The sequence below is a fragment of the Pristiophorus japonicus genome, chromosome 18 (assembly GCF_044704955.1).
Source record: "Pristiophorus japonicus isolate sPriJap1 chromosome 18, sPriJap1.hap1, whole genome shotgun sequence".
In the NCBI taxonomy this organism is placed as follows: domain Eukaryota; kingdom Metazoa; phylum Chordata; class Chondrichthyes; family Pristiophoridae; genus Pristiophorus; species Pristiophorus japonicus.
The window spans coordinates 85,151,198-85,175,444 of record NC_091994.1 but is presented as its reverse complement, the minus strand read 5'-3'; the positions used below and the strand labels follow the sequence as shown (position 1 = coordinate 85,175,444).

The 24,247-nt window shown below is 49.8% G+C and overlaps 1 protein-coding gene across 1 annotated transcript; it reads left to right on the top strand.

Moving 5' to 3' along the window:
* The first annotated feature begins 1,402 nt into the window (after nt 1-1,402).
* Nucleotides 1,403-23,906, top strand: LOC139228813 (short-chain dehydrogenase/reductase 3-like). Its single transcript, XM_070860209.1, has 6 exons — nt 1,403-1,673; nt 14,378-14,521; nt 15,216-15,335; nt 17,372-17,610; nt 20,672-20,797; nt 23,230-23,906. Exons 1-6 carry the CDS (start codon nt 1,467-1,469, stop codon nt 23,312-23,314), a joined length of 921 nt encoding a protein of 306 aa, XP_070716310.1. The 5' UTR covers nt 1,403-1,466; the 3' UTR covers nt 23,315-23,906.
* The last annotated feature ends 341 nt before the right edge of the window (nt 23,907-24,247 follow it).

The following is a 24,247-nucleotide window of genomic DNA, read 5'->3' as shown; positions in this document are numbered from 1 at the left end:
AAATTTCCATCCTTGTTTTGAAATCCCTCCATTGCCTCACCCCCTCCCTATCTCTGTAACCTCCTCCAGCCCTACAATCCCCCCCCCCCCCCACCCCGAGATATCTCTGCACTCCTCAAATTCTGGCCTCTTGAGCATCCCCGATTATAATCGCTTCACCATTGGTGGCCGTGCCTTCAGCTGCCTGGGCCCCAAGCTCTGGAACTCCCTGCCTAAACCTCGCCCTCTCTCTACCTCTTTCCTCCTTTAAGACGCTCCTTAAAACCTATCTCTTTGACCAAGCTTTTGGTGACCTGTCCTAATATCACCTTATGTGGCTCAGTGTCAAATTTTGTTTGATGACGCTCCTGTAAAGCACCTTGGGACGTGTTATTATGTTAAAGGCGCTATATAAATGCAAGTTGTTGTTGTTGTTAAAGGGGCAACACCTCCAATCGACAATATGTTTTATTTGCCAGACCCTCAGGTGCAACGACACGATTCACATTGAGACACAACACCGTGCCATTTGAGCGTGACATCACTGCGAAAAGTACACTACGTGGTTACTCTCTCCCCAGGTGTGAGGATGGTGTCTCTTTAATTAAAGGCACAGGCATCCCCTGATTTATTTTTTTAATTTATTTTTCCAAATATTTATTTTTTTTAAACCGGAGATGATTCGTAACCATCTTGCAATCAAAAAGTACTTCATTGGCTGCAAAGCTCTTTGGGACGTCCGGAAAGGCGCTATAAAAATGCAAGTTATTTTTTTAATTCTTTATTGCAATCTGTTAATTATTGTACTTAATGCCTGTCGAGTATGCTTAGTGGTTGCTGGGCAGGCAAAAGCTGTGCGGATCCTCGTGGAAGGTGGGGAAGCAGAGCTGGGTGCAGGCGAACAGTGTGTGTGTGTGAGAGAGCCTGGCGTGTTGCCGCTGACTACAGGGGGGGTGGTGGGGGTGTGGGCTGAGGGCTCGGCTTCACACAGTAGTACCGAGCGGATCAGCTCCCTCCCGACACTTATACTCGTCAATCAGGATTAATGGACTGCTGTATAAAAACTCCCTGCGCCTTTCCGAATACACACAAACGCTTCCAGCTCTTGTATTTATATGTAATTTTTTGGGGAGGTGTATGTGTGTGTGTGTGTGTGTGGAGGGGGGGGGAGGCTAATGGTTCTGGAACGATTAACCTGTGTGTGATCCCCGGACAACTGCAAAGAAGAAGCACAAGAAGAAACAACAAAAAATTAAACAATATTTGAAAGAAAGCCATGGTTTAAAAAAAAAACCAAGAGAAATTGATTGAACAGGAGGCGCCCAAGCCAGTGAAATTGACACGCACTTAGAAGGTTGCAAAAAGTTTTTTTGTTTGGCCAAACTTTTTTTTTAGTGGGGGGGGGGGGGGGGGGGGGAAGAGAAACTTTTCTGCTGCAGAGGAACAGTTCCTTTCTGTGTGTGTGTGTGTGTGTGTTGTTGTTTAGGATGAGCCCCGAGATGGATTGGAGGAGCCTGGCTTCGCTGCTGCTGTTCCCGGTGCAGATGGCTTTGTACGTGCTGAGAGCGGCGGCGTTGCTGCTGCTGCCGGCCAGGCTGCGGGAGCTGAGCCGGGACATCGTCCTCATCACTGGCGGGGGCAGAGGCATCGGGCGCCACCTGGCCCGCGAATTCGCCCGGCAAGGGGCTCGAAAGGTGAGTGCCCCCCCTCCCCGAATTATCAGGCGGGCAGTTTTAATTGCAAAAATGCATATTAAGATGGGGATGAAATGGTGCATCAGCCATGGGGTTACAGAGGGAGGGTCAGCAGGGAATCTCTGCATTCCCCCCCTCCCCACCCCAAAATTGTATTTTAATTCTGTTCATGGATGGGATGCAAAGTAGCAGTTTTCAGAATTGTACTGGCATTTGCTCCTGAAAGATCGCTTTTGATATTTGAATTTTGCAGTGTTCAGCTATGTAGGAGAAGCAGGAATTAAAAGCCCCCCCTCCCCAATTATTGTGTTTGGGGTGTGTGGCAAAGGGGAGAGTAAATCTTCAGCGATGCAGATGTGTGCTGGGAGTGTGTCACAGAGTTTCCAGATTGTGCTGTGGTCTGTGAACGTGGGATTGTCCGTGGGGCTGGAGTTTAACCTTCAATCACTGTGCACGCTGAGAATTTGCTGCTTTTGCCAATCCCCAGCCCTGCGATCCTTCCAATGGGCGCATTATTCCCGGTTAGAAACCTCTGGGCTTCCTTATTTAATTGCATGTGGAAATGTGTTTTCCAATGCAAGTGTGAATTTGCGTGTTGGCTGTTTAGCAGAGACCAGCGCAATGTCCTGATCTCCCAATACCAGCGGTGTGTCTTTAAATTGGGCAGTTAGTTCACTCCACCCTCCTTCTGCAGGACACATTCGTCTGATGCTGTGATATTTAAACACTTACCGGCCTGTGCTACTACTAGAACAGGCTGCACTAAATGGCTCAGGGGGCGAATGCAGTGCCGGGTGGGGTGGTGGGAATCCCAGGCAGTATTCCCAGGACTGCCCTGAGGGAGGCCAAGGCAGTCTGCAGCGCCTCTGGGACAGTCAGGTTCCCCGCCACTGCTGCTGGCTGCTCCCTCGGCCCTGCTGAAAGGAGAGTGAGTGTACGTTCACTAGACTGAGGCATGACCGACGCTTGATTCTGCTGCCTCTCACTCCCCACCAGTCCCAACAGCCTGTCAACACTTGGTGTCCAGGCACACACAGGGAGAATGGGAGATTGACCCAGCAAGACGTCAGCGCCTTCTGGGGAAGAGGCGAGGGGCCTCTGATCCTCTGAATACATCTGGCTCAGTGGGAGCTGTTTGTAAGAAACGGAGGAACAGGAGGAGGCCATTCAGCCCCTCGAACCTGTTCCATCATTCATGGCTGATCTGCATCTTAACTCCACTTACTCACCTTGCTTCCATACCCTTGTCTGACAAAAATCTGTCAATCTCAGTTTTGAAATGTTTTAATTGATCTCGCCTGAGCTTTTTTGGAGAGTTCCAGATTTCCACTAGTCTTTGTGTGAAGAAATGCTTCCTGGCATCGACCCTTAACGGCCTAGGTTTAATTTTAAGGTTATGCCCCCTTGTTCTGGACTTCCCCACCAGAGGAAATAGATTATCTCCTCCGATATCTTTGATCACCTGAGTAATGGGCAGATCACACTATCCAATTTATCATCATCACAGGCAGTCCCTCGAAATCGAGGAAGACTTGCTTCCACTCTAAAAGGGAGTTCTCAGGTGACTGTACAGTCCAATACGGGAATTACAGTCTCTGTCACAGGTTGGACAGACAGTGGTTGGAGGAAAGGGTGGGTGGGACTGGTTGCTGCACGCTCCTTTCGCTTGGTTTCTGCATACTCTCGGCGACGAGACTCGAGGTGCTCAGCGCCCCCTGGATGCTCTTCCTCCACTTAGGCCGGTCTTTGGCCGGGGCGGGGGGATATTGCACTTTATCAAGGAGGCTTTGAGGGTGTCCTTGAAATGCTTCCTCTGCTCACCTGGGGATCGCTTGCCATGTAGTAGTTCTGAATAGAGTGCTTGCTTTGGGAGTCTCGTGTCGGGTCTTACATTAAGCATACATAAGACAAAGGTCCTCCACCAACCTGACCCCGCCACACAGCACTGCCCCCCAGTCATCAAAATCCATGGCGTGGCCTTGGACAATGTGGACCATTTTCCATACCTCGGGAGTCTACTATCAGCAAGGGCAACGAGGTCCAACACCACCTCCAGTGTGCCAGCGCAGCCTTCGGCCACCTGAGGAAGAGCGTGTTCGAAGACCAAGACTCAATTCTGGCACCAAGCTTATGGTCTACAGGGCTGTAATGATACCTGCCCTCCTGTATGGCTCCAGCGAGCCCCAAGTGGACCATATGCAATAGACACCTCAAAGTGCTGGAGAAATACCACTAACGCTGCCTCCGCAAGATCCTGCAAATCCATTGGGAGGGCAGACGCACCAACGTCAGTGTTCTCGATCAGGCCAACATCCCCAGCATCGAAGCACTGACCACACTCGACCAGCTCCGTTGGACGGGCCACATCGTCCACATGCCCAACATGAAACTCCCAAAGCGATCCAATTATACTATAATCAACGTACCCTGTGATGTGGAATATAATTGTTTTGGTCAAATTGTGATGATAATATTTTCAAAAACCTTATGATCCTGATAGGAAGAAAGCGGAGATTGCGACAGAAGCATTGCACATGGCTTAGGGGCTCTAAACCGTGCTTTAGAGAACCTGTTAGATAAATACCTCTGTCGTAATCGGGTAATTATAAAGCCATCTTGACAAAGTGCGCACACAATCAGCTTGGGAGATCTTTAGTGCTAAGTGGGTTAAACTGCGTGGCTTGTAATGCAGTATGGCCACTCAGACAGGGTACTGGAGAGCCCCTGCACCCCCTCCCCACAGCCCCGCGCCCCCTCCTCCCCACAGCCCTGCGCCCGCTCCTCCCCAGAGCCCCGTGTCCCCCTCCCCACAGCGCCATGCTCCCTTCTCCCCGCAGCCCCACACTCACCTCCCCACAGCCCCCCGCCCCCCCATCCCCACAGCCCCCGCCCCCCCCCCCATCCCACAGCCCCGTGCCCCCAGCCTGAGTTATATCTTCGGAGGAGTGGAAAGGGGAGCTTAATCTGATAATTAGCTCCCCTCAATTCAAGACCGATGTTACCCGCAAAATACTGACTTGGTTTCAATATTGAAAAAAAGGTTGCCGTTAATTCAAGAGTTTGCCTCACAGACAGAATAAGAATGATGCCAAGCCCTCAGTAACTTCAAGAGAGATGGGGAAGGTATATATTTAAGAAACCTCCATTGATCAAGAAATGCAGAAGCTCGGTTTAATGTCGAGCTGCAATGGATGGTCAAGTGGTTACAAGTGAACACCGAATTCAGTTGTTGAGTTAAAGCCATGTGCAGCAGTCTGATTGTGTAGAGGAGTTTGGGGCTGTAGTGTGAACCTGCGTGGGGCAGAAGAGGCTGTTTTGGTGTGGGGCAAAGAGACACTTTGGATTAATATGATGGCTGGTGGAAGATAAATTGCCAGGAAGTGACCGGTAGTTTAAACGAGATTCCAAGCCTCTCTACAGCATTCAGCCGTCACTGGAACTCCTCTCCACAGCTACATCTTTTAAATTCATTCACGGGATGTGGGCATCGCTGGCAAGGCCGGCATTTATTGCCCATCCCTAATTGCTCTTGAGCAGGTGGTGGTGAGCCGCCTTCTTGAACCGTTGCAGTCCGTGTGGTGAAGGTACTCCTACAGTGCTGTTAGGGAGGGAGTTCCAGGATTTTGACGAAGGAATGGCAATATATTTCCAAGTCAGGATGGTGCGTGAATTGGAGGTGAATTGCTTCACTTCTCAAAATCATTTTTAATATGTGTAAACAATTATTATTATGTGGATTGTCTTGTGCTAGTTGCCCCTCCACCGATGACCCGAGGGGTCGATTCCCCGATGGTATTAGACCCCTCAGACCTCCTGCAAGTGGCCATTTCTCGCGTGGTGTTTCCGGGACAGTGAACCCTGGATTTTCCCATCAGTGTTGCCTCGTTTATCGTAACTCCATTAGCCCTGGCATTAAAATAATGCAGGTGCCGAAAATAGTGGCTGTTCAGCCACTGGAAGCATCACAGTCGAGTCTGATCCTGACTTTGCCCTGCATCCCTGCACGCTCCCATTCAGTCAGGGTCACTCAATAGCTGTCAGCAGCAGGAATTCTGGCTCCTGCACTTTATCCCGGGGAACTGAGGCCAATTGTACTTTCCCAACTGTTGTCCTGGCTGAAATTGATCGGCTAACTGGGCACAATACGGAGATCAGGATCAGACCCGGGACCTCCCGGTCTTGTATCTACTTTTATTGCTTTTTTGGATGTTCTGACTTTGTCATTGTTCTGCCCCCCGCCCCCCCGGTATAGGGATGATGATAGAGAGTAGGTTTTGAGTTTTTGGACTGGCAACAACTTGCATTTATATAGCACCTTTAACATAGTGAAACCTCCTAAGGCGCTTTCCAGGCGCGTTTACAAACTAAATCGGACACCGAGCCACATAGAGATATTAGGACAGGTGTCAAAACCTTGGTCAAAGAGGTAGGTTTAAAGGGACGTCTTAAAGGAGGAAAGAGAGGTGGCGAGGTGGAGAGGTTTAGGGAGGGAGTTCCAGGGCTTAGGACCCATGCAGATGAAGATACAGCCAGAATTGGTTGGCACACACGGGTTGCTTCCGTTCTGTGACCTCTGCTGGTTCTGTGCCCTCTGCTGGTTCTGTGGGTGGGGGCAGGGGTGGGGAAGGATGGGGTAGAATTGGCTTTACGGAGTGAATCGCATCAAAACTCAAATCCTATCTTTATAATTCATTCATTCAAAAAAGCCAGCTTTTTCCTGAATTGATTTGGAATTGTTCTTTCTTACTTAGTTCTGCCATCTCTTTCGCTCTTTCTTACTCTTAGCTCTTTCTCTCTTGCTGTCTCATTTGCACTCTCTCGCTCTCTTTCTGTTTCTATTTGTGTCTCTGTCTCTGTTTTGTTCCATGTTCTTCATTGGCTGTAAAGCGCATTGAGAGGTCTGGTGGTCGTAAAAGGCGCTATATAAATGTAAGTCTTTCTTTTATGTCAGAAAGTTTCTGAGTCATTCTGGAAGTGTTGGAGGAGGGGCGGGAGCACCTTGCAGTTTAGTCACAGCCCTGGGTTCAACAGTAGGTCAGCCGAGTGCTGATGATGTCATTAATCTTGTTTACCACTTAGAGAGGAAATACACGTCCAGCAGGCGGATTGTGGAGCGAGCGGGCGGTGGGGGAGGGGGAGGTTCGAGAAGGGGAAAATGAGTGGCGAGGGGGGGAGGTTGGGGCTGGGGATTGAGTGGGAGGTGGGGGAGGGGGGAGGTTGGGGTGGGCGAAATGGTTGGGTTCGGGGGAAATGAGTGGGGAGGGGGAGGTTGGGTCGGGGAAATGAGCAGGCGGTGGGGACGGGGTAATGGGTGGGCGGTGGGGGTGTGAGAGGGTGGGGCGGGGGAACGAGCGGGCGATGGGGGTGGGGAAGATTGGGGCGAGGGAACGAGCGGGCGATGGGGGCGGGGGAACGAGCGGGCGATGGGGGCGGGGAAGATTGGGGCGAGGGAACGAGCGGGCGATGGGGGCGGGGAAGATTGGGGCGAGGGAACGAGCGGGTGATGGGGGCGGGGGAACGAGCGGGCGATGGGGGCGGGGAAGATTGGGGCGAGGGAACGAGCGGGCGATGGGGGTGGGGAAGATTGGGGCGAGGGAACGAGCGGGCGGTGGGGGCGGGGAAGATTGGGGCGAGGGAACGAGCGGGCGATGGGGGCGGGGAAGATTGGGGCGAGGGAACGAGCGGGCGGTGGGGGCGGGGGAACGAGCGGGCAGTGGGGATGGGGGAGGTTGGGGCGGGGGAACGAGTGGGGGGGGGTGTGGGGGGACGAACAGGTGGTATGGGGAAATGGGCGGTGGCAGGGGGGGGATAGGCGGGCGGGGGAGTTTGGGGAGGGGAAACGAGCAGGCGATGGGGGGGGGGGGAACAAGCAGGCAGTGGGGGTTGGGGAGAGAGACGGGTGCACGGGGGTAGGTTAGGGAAGTGGGGGAATGAACGGGCGGTGGCGTGAGGGGATGGGTGGGCGGTGGGGGGAACGAGCAGGCAGTGGGGGGAACGAGTGGGCAGTGGGGGTTGGGGGGAAATGGGTACGTGGGGGAGCGGGGGTAGGTTGGAGAAGTGGAGCAATGAGCGGGAGGTGGGGGTGTAGGTTGGGGCAGGGGAATGAGCAGGCGGTGGGGTGAGGGGATGGGCAGGCAGGGGAAGCGGGGGTCGGTTGGGGAAGTGGGGAGGTTGGGGCGGGGGCGTTGGGAAGCAGGTTGCAGCTAGGGGCCACCGCTGCAGACTGTGGACACTCGCTGGCCCTACACTTACAGACACAAGCAAAGATAAAGCCACATTTTCAGGATAGTTCTGAGAGAACTAAGACATTCTGTAAATAAACATGTGAAGGAGAACCACTGGTTTCACAGTTTATTGGGATGGTCAGACCTTGGCAATGCCTCGTAACGTTGGGTTATTGAGCCAGAACGCTCAGCGAAGGTGGGGGATCTTTTACGGTGTCGCTGAACATTGCGGAAGCATGTACTGTCTTTATTTTGCAATTAAAGGACGAGCTATGTACTCTTGGTTACTTAATTTTAGAATTCCAGTAAATCTCTGGATGCTCCCAAGGGAACATCATTTCCTGAAAGTGCCGGCCCCTCCCAGGGTTCTACAGGCCCCCAGCCACCCGTTGGTACCTCAGTGGCCGTTCTTTACGGGTGATTCTTGGTACTCGGAGTCAGGAGGCTATTCGACTGTGACGGACTTCACCACTGAACTTGTTCCTGTGCAGACCTGACGTTTTGTCCCTGGCGAATACTGTTCCTGGAAGTGTGTTGCTAGGCAGCGATCAGGAGTTGGGAACTCGGGCTGATTCCCTTTCCTAGTCCCAGGATGCAGAGACCAATTGTAAGCACCTGAACTGCGGCCCTGGCTGAAGGTGATTCACCACACTGCAGGGAACAGCCTAGAGATCCCTTGCGGGCTGTGTGGGTGAGTACCACACTGGGTGATGGATTAACCAAAACGGAGAGTGTGTGGGGCGAGGGTGGGAGCGAGAGTAATGTGCTCAGTTAATGGTGTCTCCTTGTCAGGGACTGTCCATCATTTTCTTTTCACCTGATAATTAATCACTCTTTTTGCTTCATTTCCCTCCCTTTTGATGAAAATGGACCATTCATATGTGGTTGTCCATTGAACGTTATTCTCAAATACTTGTGCGTTTTGTGACCATGCTCAAGTTAAGGCTTGTGTCCAGATTTAACAATTCTTGAGCTCTTTCTGGACTGTATTTGAGCCAAATGTTCAGAGTGAAATCCCTTTGTCTATCCCCACCGTGAGGCTCTGTCCACCCTCTCCCCACAGTCCGAAAACAATAACGCTGGCATTCTCAGTGCTGCTCATTGTATTACAGTGGGGGGGTTGCTCAGAGGGCTAGATAGGAGGGCTCGATACAGAAGGGTGCAATCTAACACTGCTCTCTGTTGGAGGTGACCTGTGATTGACCCTGGCTCATTGCTAACAGGCTTGGTCGTGGTGACTCCTATCTGAACCCTTCATCCCCCTCGCACAGATAACCGGCTCAAAGTCCTGCACTGAATTACAGCAAATCACTCCAAGACTTTGCCACAAAGCATTGGTCTTATCCTCTCGTTCATTTCCTCGTCTTCTCTCCTTATCGCGTTCCCGTCTGCTCTTTCTCACGTGCGCACTCTCTGTTCCCTTGTGCTCTCACTCGTATTCTCTCGTTCTTGCTCTCGTGGCCTCTCGCTTGCTTCTCGTGTTCTCTCTCTCTCCATTTACAATTAATCTGTGAACACAGCTTGTCCTCCTACCCTCAGATACAAAGCCCATTTCATTATTATTTTGAACCTCCCTGCCCTTGCTGTTCCCCTCGCGAACCCAGCCCTAAACCCTACCTTTGCCCCTACCAGTGCTTTTTATTTCCTACTTCGTGCTGTATGGTGACTGGCTCACGAAAAATGAGTTCAAAAATTAATCACCATGCACTCACGGGTGGGCACCCACTGACCTCCTACTGCTCTGTTGCACCTGTGACTAGGGAAGAATTGTTACATGTGGGTGAGTATGTTCATTTAGGGGCACCTTTGTCCAGGTCACTCCACTGTTTGCGTTGTGAGGCCTCCAGCAGTTGAATAGGCTAGCGTTCACTGCCTGGACTCCCACATGTCGAATGGCCAGACGGCAGTGCTGCAGGGCATTCGTGGGCAGACACCCCAGCCAGCAGCACTCCACATCGTTTGGGTACTTCATTCTTCTGTCCTTTCTGTGTCTGACCTCTGAGTGTGAATCCGGCCCCGTTGTGAACACTGCATTCACTCAGGTGTCTAAATGGGCCTTCAATGGGAAAGCCTTCTGGGCTGGCAGTCCTGAGCTGGGTGTGCTGTAGCAAGATGTGAAAACCAGGTCACCCTGTGTGCCGCTCTGCCCAGGGTCTGAATCGATCGTTCACTCCCATTGAAGTGTTTGCAAGTAATCCCGGGAACCCCGTGCTCAGGAAAACTCCAACTCTACCCCGGTGTTTGCCGCTGAAGAAACGGAATGCCGCAGCAGTTACAAAATGAGATCACCGTACGTTCCCTGTCTCTGTAACCTCCTCCAGCCCTGCAGCGCTCCGAGAACTCTGCTCCTTCAATTCTGGCCTCTTGCGCATCCCCGAATTCCTTCGCCCCACTATTGGTGGCCGTATCTTCAGCTGTTGGAGCCCTAAGCTCTGGAATTCCCCCTCCCCTAAACCTCTCTTACTTCCTTTTAAGACGCCCCTTAAAATCAACTTCTTTGACCAACCTTTTGGTCACCTGTCATAACGTTTCCATCTTTGGCTTGGTGTCGATTTGTTTTGTCTGATTAGAAAGAAAGAAAGACTTGGATTTATATAGCGCCTTTCAGGACCACCGAACGTCTCAAAGCACTTTACAGCCAATGAAGTACTTTTAGAGTGAAGTCACTGTTGTAATGTGGGAAACGCGGCAGCCAATTTGTGCACAGCAAGCTCCCACAAACTGCAATGTGATAATGACCAGATAATTTGTTTTGTTATGTTGATTGAGGGATAAATATTGGCCAGGACACCGGGGATAACTCCCCTGCTCTTCTTCAAAATAGTGCCATGGGATCTTTTACATCCACCTGAGAGAGCAGATGGGGCCTCGGTTTAATGTCTCATTTGAAAGACGGCATTTCTGACAGTGCAGCGCTCCCTCAGCACTGCACTGGAGTGTCAGCCTAGAATTTTTGTGCTGATGTCCCTGGAGTGGGACTTGCTAATGGACAACAGAAACGACTTGTCTCCCTCAGTGGGTAAATGCACTGTCTGTTGTGGTACAGACAATATAAACTAGGAAGCTCCAAGCTTTGATCCCCATCTGTCCCATATTTGCTGATCTGGGGTGACAGTAGGGTTCCTGTTATTGCTCTCGGTATCTGAGCTATGGAGGGAGAAAATCTTCCAGAATGGTACCTGGGATGAGGGGCTTCAGTTATGTGGCGAGACTGGAGAAGCTGGGATTATTCTCCTTCGAGCCTGAGAAAATCAAGGGGCGATTTAATAGAGGTGTTCGAAATTGTGACGGGTTTCGATAGAGTAGAGAGGGAGGAACTGTTTCCACTGACTGGAGGGCCAGCAACCAGAAGACCAGATTTAAGATAATTGGCAAAAAAATCCCAGTGGGGGAAATGAGAATTTAAAATTTTTACACAGTTAGTTATCCGGAATGCACTGCCTGAAAGGGCGGAGGAAGCAGATTCAATAGTAACTTCCAAAAGGGAATTGGATAAATACTTGAGAAGGGGGCGGGGGGGGGGGAGTGCAGGGGTATGGTGAAAGAGCAGGGGGGTGGGACTAATTGGCTAGCTCTTTCAAAGAGCCAGAACCGACACGATGGGCCCAATGGCCTCCTGCGCTGTATGGTTCCTGGGCCTGATCAGTATTGAATGATTCCCGCTGGAACAAGCACCGCCAAGGACTGGTTTGGGCTACCTGTGACGCCCCTGTGGGTTTGAACAGCCAGTCGACACTCACTGGGGCCTGCATGTGAACAACAGTCACTCGGCTGGGATAATAATACCTTTTATTTATATTGCGCCTTTAACGTAGTGAAACGTCCCAACGCGGTGTAACAAGATAAAACTGATGCATTTGGCACTGAACCTCAAAAGAAGAAATTAGGGCACTTGACCAAAAGCTTGGTTAAAGAGATAGGTCTTAAGGAGCGTCTTAAAGGAGGAAAGAGAGGCGGAGAGGTTTAGAGAGGGAGTTCCAGAGCTTAGGGCCCAGGCAGCTGAAGACACGGCCACTAATGGTTGAGCAGTTATAATGCGGGATGTTCAAGAGGTCAGAATTTGAGGAGCGCAGACATCTCGTGGGGTTGTGAGGCTGAAAAAGATTACAGAGGTAGGGAGGGGCGAGGCCAGGGAGGGATTTGTAAACAAGGATGAGAATTTTGAAATCAAGGCGTTGTTTAACTGGGAGCTATTGTAGGTCGGCGAGCACAGGGGTAATGGGCGATCGGGACTTGGTGCGGAGGGGTGCTTATTGGCTGAGAAACGGTGCCTCAGTATGAGTCGGGAAAGTTGGAGGGAGTAAGGAGTGAATGTTGAAGGGTAGGTTTCGCTGCTCTCGGCACTGTGCTCGGGTTATCTACTTTGCTCTGCTTGAAAAGTGGTCCATTGTTTGGCACCCAGCCAGCAGCCCCTGAACCCGACACACTTTCAATTCAGAACTCGCTGACCATAAAATTACCAAGGGCAGCTTCTCACTCAAGTGGAAAATCCTGCAGGGACTGCCCGCCTGGCTGACTGCTTCCCCCCGAGCCTCCTGCCCCTTCCTTACCTCTGGGTGACCCCGGCACATGACTGCCAGAAAGGCAGGTGAAAAAGTCGGAACTGGGCAGAAGGCCACAAAAACATTTCAGCAAAAACTGTCAACAGATTGCGCCCCAGCGGCTGGTCTGTCCCCATGGTAACTCATGACAGCACTTCAACTGTGAGGGGAGTTCTCAAAGACTATTATCTGGTCGGAGGGGGTGGGTTCGGACAGTGAGAACGAATCTCCAGCAGGTCTCTGAAGGTTGCTAGAATCCCAAAGTTGAGAGGGAGCACTGTGCCGTTCCTGGGATGTTGTATCCTGCAGTAATTCTTCAAGTTTAATTGTGCAATTTGATTTTCAAAATACTTCCCTCCCCACTCCACAACAACAACAACTTGCATTTATATAGCACCTTTAACGGAACGAAACTCGCCTCATGCTGGATTGCCTGACATTGTGAATTTGTTCAGATGCATTTTAAGGGGAAGCTGGATAAACACAAAGGCAGAGCTAAAATATAAATGGGATTCCCTCAATAGAAACGGATCTCAGTTGTTTATTTCAAAAGCAGTTGAGCGGTGAAGGGGTTAACTGGTTGAGGTCTGTAATTCTGACCCTCTGGCAGCCTATAGTTGTATGGACCAATGAAAGGTAAGTTGTCTCCTTGAGGAACTTTTCATTTACCTTTGTGGTAAGTACACTGCATCACCTCGGCACTGGTTGGTGCGAGGGGGCGGTGGTTGTATAACTCGGCCTACTGCCCCTCACATGAACCTTCCGGAACTTCAACCCACAAGGTGCTAAGCGACCCTGTCCCCCTCTACCCCCGGCCCTCGGTGTGTTCCTGTGCACACTGCTGTTACAAATGACAGACTGTCCGGATTGCTTCCTTTCCCAATCCTGTATAAAGCCTGTTAAATATCCACGAGTCTTTATCACCACAGCGATTTAAAGGGGCTTTGTCCTGTTTAGATGGTGTGCACCTCACTCCATCAGACTTGGAAAAAGCACCTTTCATGACCACTGGTCATCCCAAAGCGCTTTACAGCCAATTAATTCATTTTGAAGTGTAGTCACTGTTCTAATGTAGGAAATGCAGCAGCCAATTTGCGCACGGCAAGCTCCCACAAACAGCAATGTGATAATGACCAGATAATCATTTTTTTTGTGTGATGTTGATTGAAGGATAAATATTGGCCAGGACACCGGGGATAACTCCCCTGCTCGTCTTCCAAATAGCGCCATGGGATCTTTTGCGCCCACCTGAGAGAGCAGATGGAGCCGCAATTTAACGTCTCATCTGAAAAACGGCACCTCCGACAGTGCAGCACTCCCTCAGTACTGCACTGGAGTGTCAGCCTAGGTTTTTGTGCTCAAGTCCCTGGAGCAGAACTTGAACCCACGACCATCGCCGCTCTCGCACCAACCAGTGCCAAGGTGAAGCAGTGTACTTACCACAAAGATAAATGAAAAGTTCCTCAAAGGGACAACTTCCCTTTCATTGGTCCGTACAACTATAGACTGCCAGAAGGTCAGAATTACAGACCTCGACTCAGAGGCGAGAGTGCGGCCCACTGAGCCACAGCTGGCACTGTAGGCTGAGGTGACTCAGTCACCAGATTGGTGATGTGATTAAGTTGCCCCTTGACTTGAAAGCAAATGTGACTGGCTAAGTGCATCATTGGATGTGATACTGAGCCACACTCCCTGGAACGGTCCCCGTGATTTCATCCCTGGTCTGTGCGCAGTTAACTGATGTTAGCCAGCAGCAATTGGCCTGTGAGGGGCGGGGGGAATGAGCCAGAGTTCTCACCCACCTCCCCCACCGATAACCAAGCAGCATCCCACCATGACTGTCTGGGCTCACGATGAATAATGCCCACCCAGGTGAATGCAAGGAGAGGGGGAGTGGAAACAATGGGGATTCTAACTGACTATTGTCCTCTACTTGCAGATCGTTGTGTGGGGTCGAACAGAGAAGTGTCTGAAGGAGACCTGTGAGGAAATTCGGAGCCTGGGAGTGGAGTGCCACTACTTTGTCTGCGATGTGGGCAACAAAGAGGAGGTTTACCGACAAGCCAAGGCTGTACGGGAGAAGGTGGGTCTCTGCCAGCAACTCTCCTGCAATCTATAGTCCATGTGCAAGCTGGGGACTGGTGTCTGGCTGTAAGTAAACCCGGGCAGTGTAAAGTCCTGGTACTGTTCTGATGGGAGATATTAAACCAAGGTGCAGTCTGTCTGTTCCCAATGGATGCTTAAAGATTCTATGGCATTTTAAGAGCTGGGAATTCTCCTGGTGTCCCAGCCATCATTCAGCCCCCACGCGGTGTAAGAAAGTATTACCTCACCGAGAGAAGGGTTGGTTTTTAGAATAGCTTATCAAGGGGCAAAGAGCTTAGAGCTCCACTGGGACAAATATCTCAAAGTGAAATATATCTTCAGTTACAACTGAATGCAGACTGGATGCCCCTCTGGTCGATTCCGATCTTCAGATTTTTCCTCAATAGCACTGTAAAGACTGATCATTCATCTCAGTGCTGCTTGTGGGATATTGCCGTGTGCAAAATGGCTGCCACACCTCCCTGCAAAACCCTTTGAAGTAACTGATTGTGAGATGTGATGAGATGCTGCCTCAATGGAAGTAGGTTTTGATGCGAGTGGGGGAAGCTGCCAATCTTTGAGATGTGTTAATCTTGGTCTGAGTGCGGGCTCAAGCCCCTCATGTTGAACTCGAGTTTTAAAGCGGAGGCAGGGATGAAATGTTTGTGACCAATCACTTTGTTTGTGCGCAGGTGGGTGATGTCACCATCCTGGTGAACAATGCTGCAGTGGTTCATGGGAAGACTCTAATAGACAGTGATGACGATGCTCTGCTGAAATCCCAGCACATCAACACGCTCGGCCAGTTCTGGGTTAGTACAAGGCCTCTTAGCAGCGCCTAAATAACACCAGCATCCACCTTTATTGCAAGTTACCCTCTCGGCCTCCCACCTCCTGTCTCATTACAATGCTGTTTTATCACTAAAGCTTCTGGTTAATGAGACTGTACAATCTGTTTGCAAATCCCACTGGCCACTCCCAGCATGTGTCGCACACCAACACACAAGTGTTATAATTGCTGTTCCAGTGTGAGCTGTGGTTCAGTGGGCAGCACCCTTGCCTCTGAGTCAGAAGGTTGTGGGTTCGAGTCCCACTCCAGAGGCTTGAGCACATAAATCTAGGTTGACACTCCCAGTGCTGTCTTTCGGATGAGACGTTAACCGAGGCCCTGTCTGCTCCCTCAGGTGGATGTAAAAGATCCCATGGCACTATTTCAAAGAAGAGCAGGGGAGTTATTCCCAGTTTCCTTCAATACACATCACTAAAACAGATTATCTGGACATTATTACATTGCTATGGGACCTTGCTGTGTGCAAATTGGCTGCTGCGTTTCCTACAATACAACAGTGACTACACTTCAAAAAGTACTTCGTTGGCTGTAAAGCGCTTTGGGATGTCCGGTGGTTGTGAAAGGTGCTATATAAATGCAAGTATTTTTCTTTCAGTGCAGTACTAAGGGAGTGCCGCATTGTCAGAGGTGAGATGTTAAACCCAATCCCCCCCTCTGCCTATTCAGGTGGATGGTAAAGATCCCATGGCAGTATTCCCCGGTGTCGTGGCCAACGTTCCTCATTCATCCAGCACTGCCACAACCAGATTAACTGGCCATCCATCTTCATTGCTATTTGCAGGATCTTGATGTGCAAAAATGTTTTGCCAACAAAACAGTCACCATACTTTAAATTAATTCACTTGTGTGAAGCATTTTGAAACGATTGGAAAATCTGTAAAGGTGCTATATATAAGTGCAAAGATTTCTTCACCTTGTTTTAAAACTCACCCCAATATATCTGAATTCTGCCGCCTGTGTTTGACCTCCAGATTATAAAGGAGATGCTGTGAAGTTCCAGCAGACAAGGTTGGACACCAGCATTGGACCCCTCCCCCACTCACTCTTCACTCAAACCAAAGATGTATTTTTAATGTAATTTAATGTTTTTTAAAAAAATGCTTGATGTAATTCCCTCTAGAACGGCCAATGCTGTCAGTCTAACTCGCACCAAGTCCCACTCACCCATCACCCCTGTGCTCGCTGACCTACATTGGCTCTCGGTTAAGCAACGCCTCGAATTCAAAATTCTCATCCTTGTTTTCAAATCCCTCCATGGCCTCTCCCCTCCCTATCTCTGTAATCTACTGCAGCCCCACAACCTCTCCCCACCCCCATCGAGATGTTTGTGCTCCCCTAATTCTGCCCTCTTGAGCATCCCCGATTATAATCGCTCCACCATTGGCGGCTGTTCCTTCTGTTACCTAGGCCCTAAACTCTGGAACTCCCTGCTTAAACTTCTTCGCCTCTCTACCTCTCTTTCCTCCTTCAAGACGCTCCTTAAAACCTACCTCTTTGACCAAGCTTTTGGTCACCTGCCCTAAATTCTCCTTATGCGGCTCAGTGTCAAAATTTTTAAATCTCATAATACTCCTGTGAAGCACCTTGGGACATTTCACTATGTTAAAGGTGCTATATAAATACAAGTTGTTGTTGTTGCCTTGTGGGAATGCCTGCCTGGGCTTAAATCCAGGACAGGTGAAGATTCTCTCTCTCTTGGATGGAGGGCTAGGGCTGATGCAGTCAGTTAGAATGTGGCTCTTGTCACCTCTGAATTAGTTTGAGCTCAGTACAAGGGGAGGGGGAGTGGACAATAGCCCATCGTTCACATTTATGTTCAGAGCCTTCGGAAATCCACTGGCAGCCAACCCAAAACCATAACCCAATTCCGAGCTGGCAGTAACACAGTTCAATTTGATTCAAAAAAACACCCCAAATTTTATCCAGAAACCAGGAATGCAATGATTCAATCTGAAAATTCTCCTTGTGTAATTCTATTTTTTGGTCCCTCCCACCCAGACGACAAAGGCCTTCCTCCCTCGGATGCTCGAGCTGCAACACGGGCACATTGTGTGCATGAACTCGGTGCTGGCGCTGTCTGCCATCCCAGGCGCCATCGATTACTGCACCTCCAAGTCCTCCTCCTTCGCCTTCATGGAGAGTCTGACGCTGGGCCTCCTCGACTGTCCAGGGGTCAATGCCACCACTGTGCTCCCTTTCCACACCAGCACTGAGATGTTTCACGGCATGAAGACAAGGTCAGTGCTGAGGATAAATGGTTCTATAGCCGTTTACTGTAGAGACCGTTGATTGGCATTCTTCAGTTGGCCATTGATTGGCATTCTTCAGTCGGGCAAGCTGGACGAAGGATGAAGGTCCACAATGCAGGACCACCACAGCTGCAGAGTAGGAGAGAGGTGTTAACATAAGAACATAAGAAATAGGAGCAGGAGTAGGCCATACGGCCCCTCGAGCCTGCTCCGCCATTCAATACGATCAATGGCTGATCCAGTTGAATGCAGTGATTCCTGGTCACCAGGCTTTGGTTGCCTAACAGTGCCTGCATAAGAATATAAGAAATAGGAGCAGGAGTAGGATATTTGGCCCCTCGAGCCGAAGAGATCATCGCTGATCTGACCTTGACCTCAACTCCACTTCCCTGCCCACTCCCCATAACCCTTCGCTCCCTTATTGTTCAAAAATCTGTCTTTCTCTACCTTAAATATCTTCAATGACCCAGCCTCCACAGCTCTCTGGAATTCGAAAGATTTACAACCCTCTGAGAGAAGAAATTCCTCGTCATCTCTGTTTTGAATATGCGACCCCTCATTCTGAAACTATGCCCCCTAGTTCTAGATTCCCCCACAAGGGAAACATCCTCTCTGCATCTACCCTGTCAAGCCCCCTCAGAATCTTATATGTTTCAATAAGATCACCTCTCATTCTTCTAAACTCCAATAAGTATAGGCCCAACCTGCTCAACCTTTCTTCATAAGACAACCCCTTCATCTCAGGCATCAACCTCATGAACCTTCTCTGAACTGCTTCTAATGCAATTATGTCCCTCCTTAAATAAAGAGACCAAAACTGTAAGCATTATTCTAGGTGTGGTCTCACCAATACCCTGTACAGTTGTAGCAGGACTTCCCTACTGTTATACTCCATCCCCCTTGCAATAAAGGCCAACATTCCATTTGCCTTCCTGATTACTTGCTGTACTTGGTTGCAAAACACATTGGGATCTCCTGAGGCGATAGGCTGCTCTGTAGATCAAAGTTCTTCCTTTTACAAGGCTGTTGGTTGTGGGAGGTAAGGAGGATTGAAGGAGGCAAGAGATGTGGTAACAGCAAAAGAAGGAGTTGGAGTAGGAGGCATGTTATAGAGAAGAGTAATAATTTAAATGGAGAAAAATTGCAAAGTGCCGCAGTACAGAGGGACCTGGGGGTCCTTGTGCATGAAACACAAAAAGTTAGTATGCAGGTACAGCAAGTGATCAGGAAGGCAAATGGAATGTTGGCCTTTATTGCAAGGGGGAATAGAGTATAAAAGCAGAGAAGTCCTGCTGCAACTGTACAGGGTATTGGTGAGACCACACCTGGAGTACTGCGTACAGTTTTGGTCTCTGTATTTAAGGAAGGATAATCTTGCATTGGAGGCTGTTCAGAGAAGGTTCACGAGGTTGATTCTGGAGATGAGGGGGTTGACTTGTGAAGATAGGTTGATTATGTTCGGCCAATACTCATTGGAGTTCAGAAGAATGAGACATATATATACCTTATCGCAACATATAAGATAATGAGGAGGCTCGACAAGGTGGATGCAGAGAGAATATTTCCACTCACAGGGGAAACTAAAACTAGGGGACATAGTCTCAGACTAAGGGTCTGCCCATTTAAAACTGAAATGAGGAGGAATTTCTTCTCTCAGAGGGTTGTAAATCTGTGGAATTATCTTCCCCAGAGAGCTGTGGAGACTGGGTCATTGAATATATTTAAGGCGAAGATAGACAAGATTTTTGAGCGATAAGGGAATTAAGGGTTATGGGGAGCGGGCAGAGATGTGGAGCTGAGTCCATGATCAGATCAGCCATGGTGTTAGTAAATGGCGGAGCAGGCTCGAGGGGCCAGATGGCCGACTCCTGCTCCTATTTCTTATTTTCTTATATAAGGGAGAGAGCAATGTCACACGTGTACTTGGAGGAGAAAGGGAGGAAAGCTCTGAGACGCACCTAGTAGTATCTCAATAAATAGATGGAAGAATGACTGCTATGGGAGAGGTACGAGAGAACAATCTCTAATCCAATGATAAGCTCTTCTCTGTACTCTGTCCAGCACTGTGGTGTGTTAATGTCAGCTGAAGCACTTCATGCTGAAGAATCTTATCATCAAAAGCACTCGTTGGAATAGTTTGCAAAGAACGGCTCAGCTTTCACATTCTTTTGGAATATTTTGGTTTCACTGCTGGTGTGATTGGGCCACACTGTGATCGAGCATCCATTGCTCGCAGAGGCAGTACATAGTGTTGATTTCAATTGCAGTGTTAATCCAGTCAGTATCCAGGATCCCCACCAGGCCTGACACTGCCCTCAACCTGTGATCACTGCGGGATGCTGAGCCCAATTGTAGCTGCCCTAGCTCAGGCTGTGATCAGCGCAGACTAGGCTCGAAATGGTACACTAGCCTTTGCACATTACCTGCTCAAAGCTGAAAGCAGTTGGGAATAAAGGGTCGCCCATTTAAAATGGAAACGAGGAGGAATTTCTTCTCTGAGGGTCGCGAATCTTTGGAATTCTCTGCCCCAGAGAGCTGTGGAGGCTGGGTCAGTGAATATATTTAAGGTGGCGATCGACAGATTTTTGAACGATAGGGGAGTGAAGAGTTACGGGGAGCGGGCAGGGAAGTGGAGTGAAGGCCAAAATCAGATCAGCCATGATAGTATTGAATGGTGGAGCAGGCCCGATGGGCCAGATGGCCTACTCCTGTTCCTATTTTTTATGTTTTTATGTAATTGGAGTTTTCTCTCTCGGAGTGGCAGGATGCTGCTCAGTGGAGCAGGTGCCTCTTGTGCCAGTACAGATGACAGCACCTTCCCTGAATGTTTCAGTGACCCAATCCTCGGGATTTGGGACAGGGTCATTGTGAGGTCAAAGCCTTGGGCCACTTCTGTCCTCTCAAAGGCGTTGACAGACCTTCACGCTTCAAGAACCAGTGGGATTGTGTTTTGAACTCCAGTGTGATGCGAAACTGATGGGATGCGAGTTTGCGCTGGGCAAGGAGATCCAATCTCTCCTGTGTTGATTTGATTTTTTTTCTGCTGCAGGTTTCCAAAGCTGTTCCCGCCCCTGAAACCGGACACGGTTGCCCGCCGGACAGTGGAAGCGGTGCGGACTAACCAGGCCCTCCTGCTGCTCCCCTGGACCATGCACTTACTCGTCATCATGAAAAGGTGAGGTCGGTTCAAGGTCTCAATCATTCCCTCCAAATTGGGGCAGTTCTGCCTTGAAAGGAGGTGATTGAAGGGGCTCCTCATGGAGAGGTAAAAGTAATAAAGTGCTGAAACAGAAACCATGGAATGAGGGGAGGGGAGAGAGTACAAGTTCTAACTGGCAAAAGGCAAATTTAGGACGGATCACAGAGTGTTCAACACAAGGAATGGACTTCTGCCTTTGGGAATCATTTAAAGCAAATGGTGGATGGGGGGTAGGCTTTCTCTGGATGGGCCTCCCTTATCTAGACCCACCTCGTGATTTGTAGAGAAAGAAAGTAAAAGTTGTCTGGAATTCTGATGGACGCAGGAGCTACAGACCCCTCTCCATAGTTCGATACCACCCACAGTGCAGTTACTGACAGCCTGCGAAGGTCACAAAGTGAAATGAGTTTGTGATGACATTTTCTGTCAAGCTCCATGGGGCTGGCTCCATACCAAAGCAGGCCAGAGTGCTTCAGAAGAAAATTCACTGCATACAAGGAATTGACACCGCTTTTAATTGGAGGGGGAATGTAACCCGTCTATGATCTTCAGTTCATGCTTAACTGTGTTAAGAATGGGTCGGTTGGTAAATGTTTGAAACTGAGCTGCACAGCCCAGGAAGGCTCCAGGTTCTGTTCTGGTGCTAGCTGAGTTAGGTGGGGCGTTGAGGTGGCCTTGGCGGATAGGGGAGGGGTGCAGGGGGGGGGGACAGAGGAAATCAGCAAGGGTTAACTTACCGCGATCCTGTGAACCGTACTGCAAAGTGGGTGGGAGTGTGGGACTGGGCCTTGCTCGGCTGTGATAACCCTCACAATCTAATATCCAACATTGGCCAGGCTCACTCATGAAGAAAGGCCAGTTGGGTAAAATAGCAGAGAGCAGCCAGCACCTCTGGAACTGTTGCCCAATAACCCAGATAAAGTAAGAACCTGTAGGAGAAGAGGGGGAAAAACAGGAGCAAGGAGAGCAAAATGAAAAGTTGCTCTGTTAAACCATTGATATTTGCCCTGAAGTTGAGAGATTGGGGATCAAAGCCTGACTCCAGGACATGAATACACAATCTAGAGTAACGCTCCCGTGTGGTACTGAGGGAGTGCTGCATTGAGTGATCCTTCCATTGAGATTGTGAAATAAGGCTCGGTTATCATTGCACATCCTGTGGTGCTAATGAACATATGAACAATGATGGACAGCTAAAGACCATCTGGTCCATTGAGCCTGTGATCATCATCATCATAGGCAGTCCCTCGAATCGAGGATGACTTGCTTCCACGTCAAAAAGTTCACTGATGTTTCAATGATGGACCTAAAATTCCAGATCTGAACTAAATCTTGAAGGGTGGAAGATGCATTTGCGTGGATTTTTTTCACATGTGGTGGCCGTTGCACACCAGCCACCACACGGGCTTGACAGAGCGAGGTCTTGGCCCAGTAGCAAAACGACTGGAGACCAGCTCTGCTGCACGGACCTAGTGCACACACATATCGCAGTGTGGGCTGGCCCGTGCTGCCCCTAGGCCCTTGCCTCTTCTGGGCCCCAAACTCTTGCCTCTCCTGGGCCCCGATCACGTCCCTCTACAATCTCTCGTCGCTCCTTCGCCCCAACCTCGTTGCTCCTGCTGTACCTGCCCAAGCTCCAATCAGCGACCTGGACCTTGATGACGTCCCTTTTCACTGCCGTTGCTCTCCTGCTCCAGCACGTGCTGCTTCCTGGAGTGGTACACCGCCACACTGCTCCTTCCGCTCCCCGGCCTGCTCCGATGGTGCTCGCAGGCCGGGGGCCACGCAGACTGCTGGGCTAGGAGCAGACTGGGGAGCGGAAGGAGCAGCGTGGCGGTCTAGCCCAGCAGTCTGCGCGGCCCCTGGCCTGCGAGCACCATCGGAGCAGGCCAAGCCTGTGATACCGTGTGTATCACAACATATACACTCCACCCCACCCGAAACCGTGTGATCTCCTGGGAGAGGCAAAAAAAAAAACATTAAAAGCCCAGGCCAATTTGGTGGGAAAAATCTGGGAAATTCCTCTCCCACCCATCTAGACAATTGGAATGAGCCCAGAAGATCACACTGGCCATTAAATTAACGAGGAACTGGAAGTTCTGATGTCCTGGCCAACATTCCTCCCTCGAATCAACACCAACAGAAAATGGCCGTTCATCCGGTGTGCTGTGTTTGGGACCATGCTGTGTGCAAGGTAGCCGCTGCACTTGCCTGCACTGCGGTGACGGCACCTTGATTTAACTGTGTGTGGGACAGAGCCGAGCCGATACTTCACGGTGTCCAGTTTAATTACAGTTGTCAAAATGCAGCAGCTGTTGGGGAAACGTCATCATAAAAAGAAAAACGTAACTTATTTTTTATACCTTTTTTTTCTCTCTTTCCCCCCACCCTCTCCTTGCTGGTTGCAGTATCCTCCCACAAACGGCCTTGGAAGAGATTTACAGGTTTACCGGAAGCTACGCATGCATGGACAGCTTCAAAGGACGAACATAAGACGGGGGACCGCACTCTCCGATTCCTCTTCACAACCTCCCAAGCAAGCTGGAAAATGAACTTTGAGCAGAATGTGTGCGGCAGGCAACTCTGTGGACGTTTTCCCGTCAAGTCTTGCGGAACGTTAAGCGCCAGACCGTCGCCGGGGCAACGCGGCCCTGAGTCCCTCACGGCAAACTGAACTGTGTACAATCGAACTGGACGTTAACGGGTGGACCAAGGGAAAAACCGAGGTGACTTGTTTCTTGCGAGAGTTAAATGTCCTCATTCAAAGTGTAACTTTGGAGTGTCGGAGATCCTCTACCGGGAATACTACGTGGCTTCTTCGTCTTCGAAATGCGCCGACGGTATTCCATGGGCAGACTGCTCCACCAGAGGTGTTTTTCACACTGTGACAGTGACTCTGTGCAGTTCCACTCGGCTCTGTATTGTTTTCTGTTTAACAACAGGAATTCCAGAGAAAAATTCATCACTTTTTTTCTTTTCAAATCATACTGTAAATTTTAATATTTAAACTGTAATTTGCCATCTGGCCTAAAAACATTAACTATTTTTCCCCTTTCTTGGATTTAGTGAATGAATAAAATATAAAAGAACAAACTGTCTTGGGAACATTAGAACATTAATGACTGGCTCCACACTAGTAATAGGGACATAGGGACAGGAGGAGGCCATTCAGCTCCCAAGCCTGTTCCGCCATTCAATGGGACAATGGCTGATCTGCCACCCAACTCCTTTGGCCCATAGCCCTTAATACCGTTGATTAGCAAAAAGCTATCAATCTCAGATTTAAAATTTAAAATTGATCCAGCAATCAGTGCTGTTTGCGGAAGAGAGTTCCAAACATCTACCACCCTTTGTGTATAGAAGCGTTCCCTAACTTCACTACTGAAAGGCCTGGCTCTAACTTTTAGGTTTTATCCCCTAGTCCTG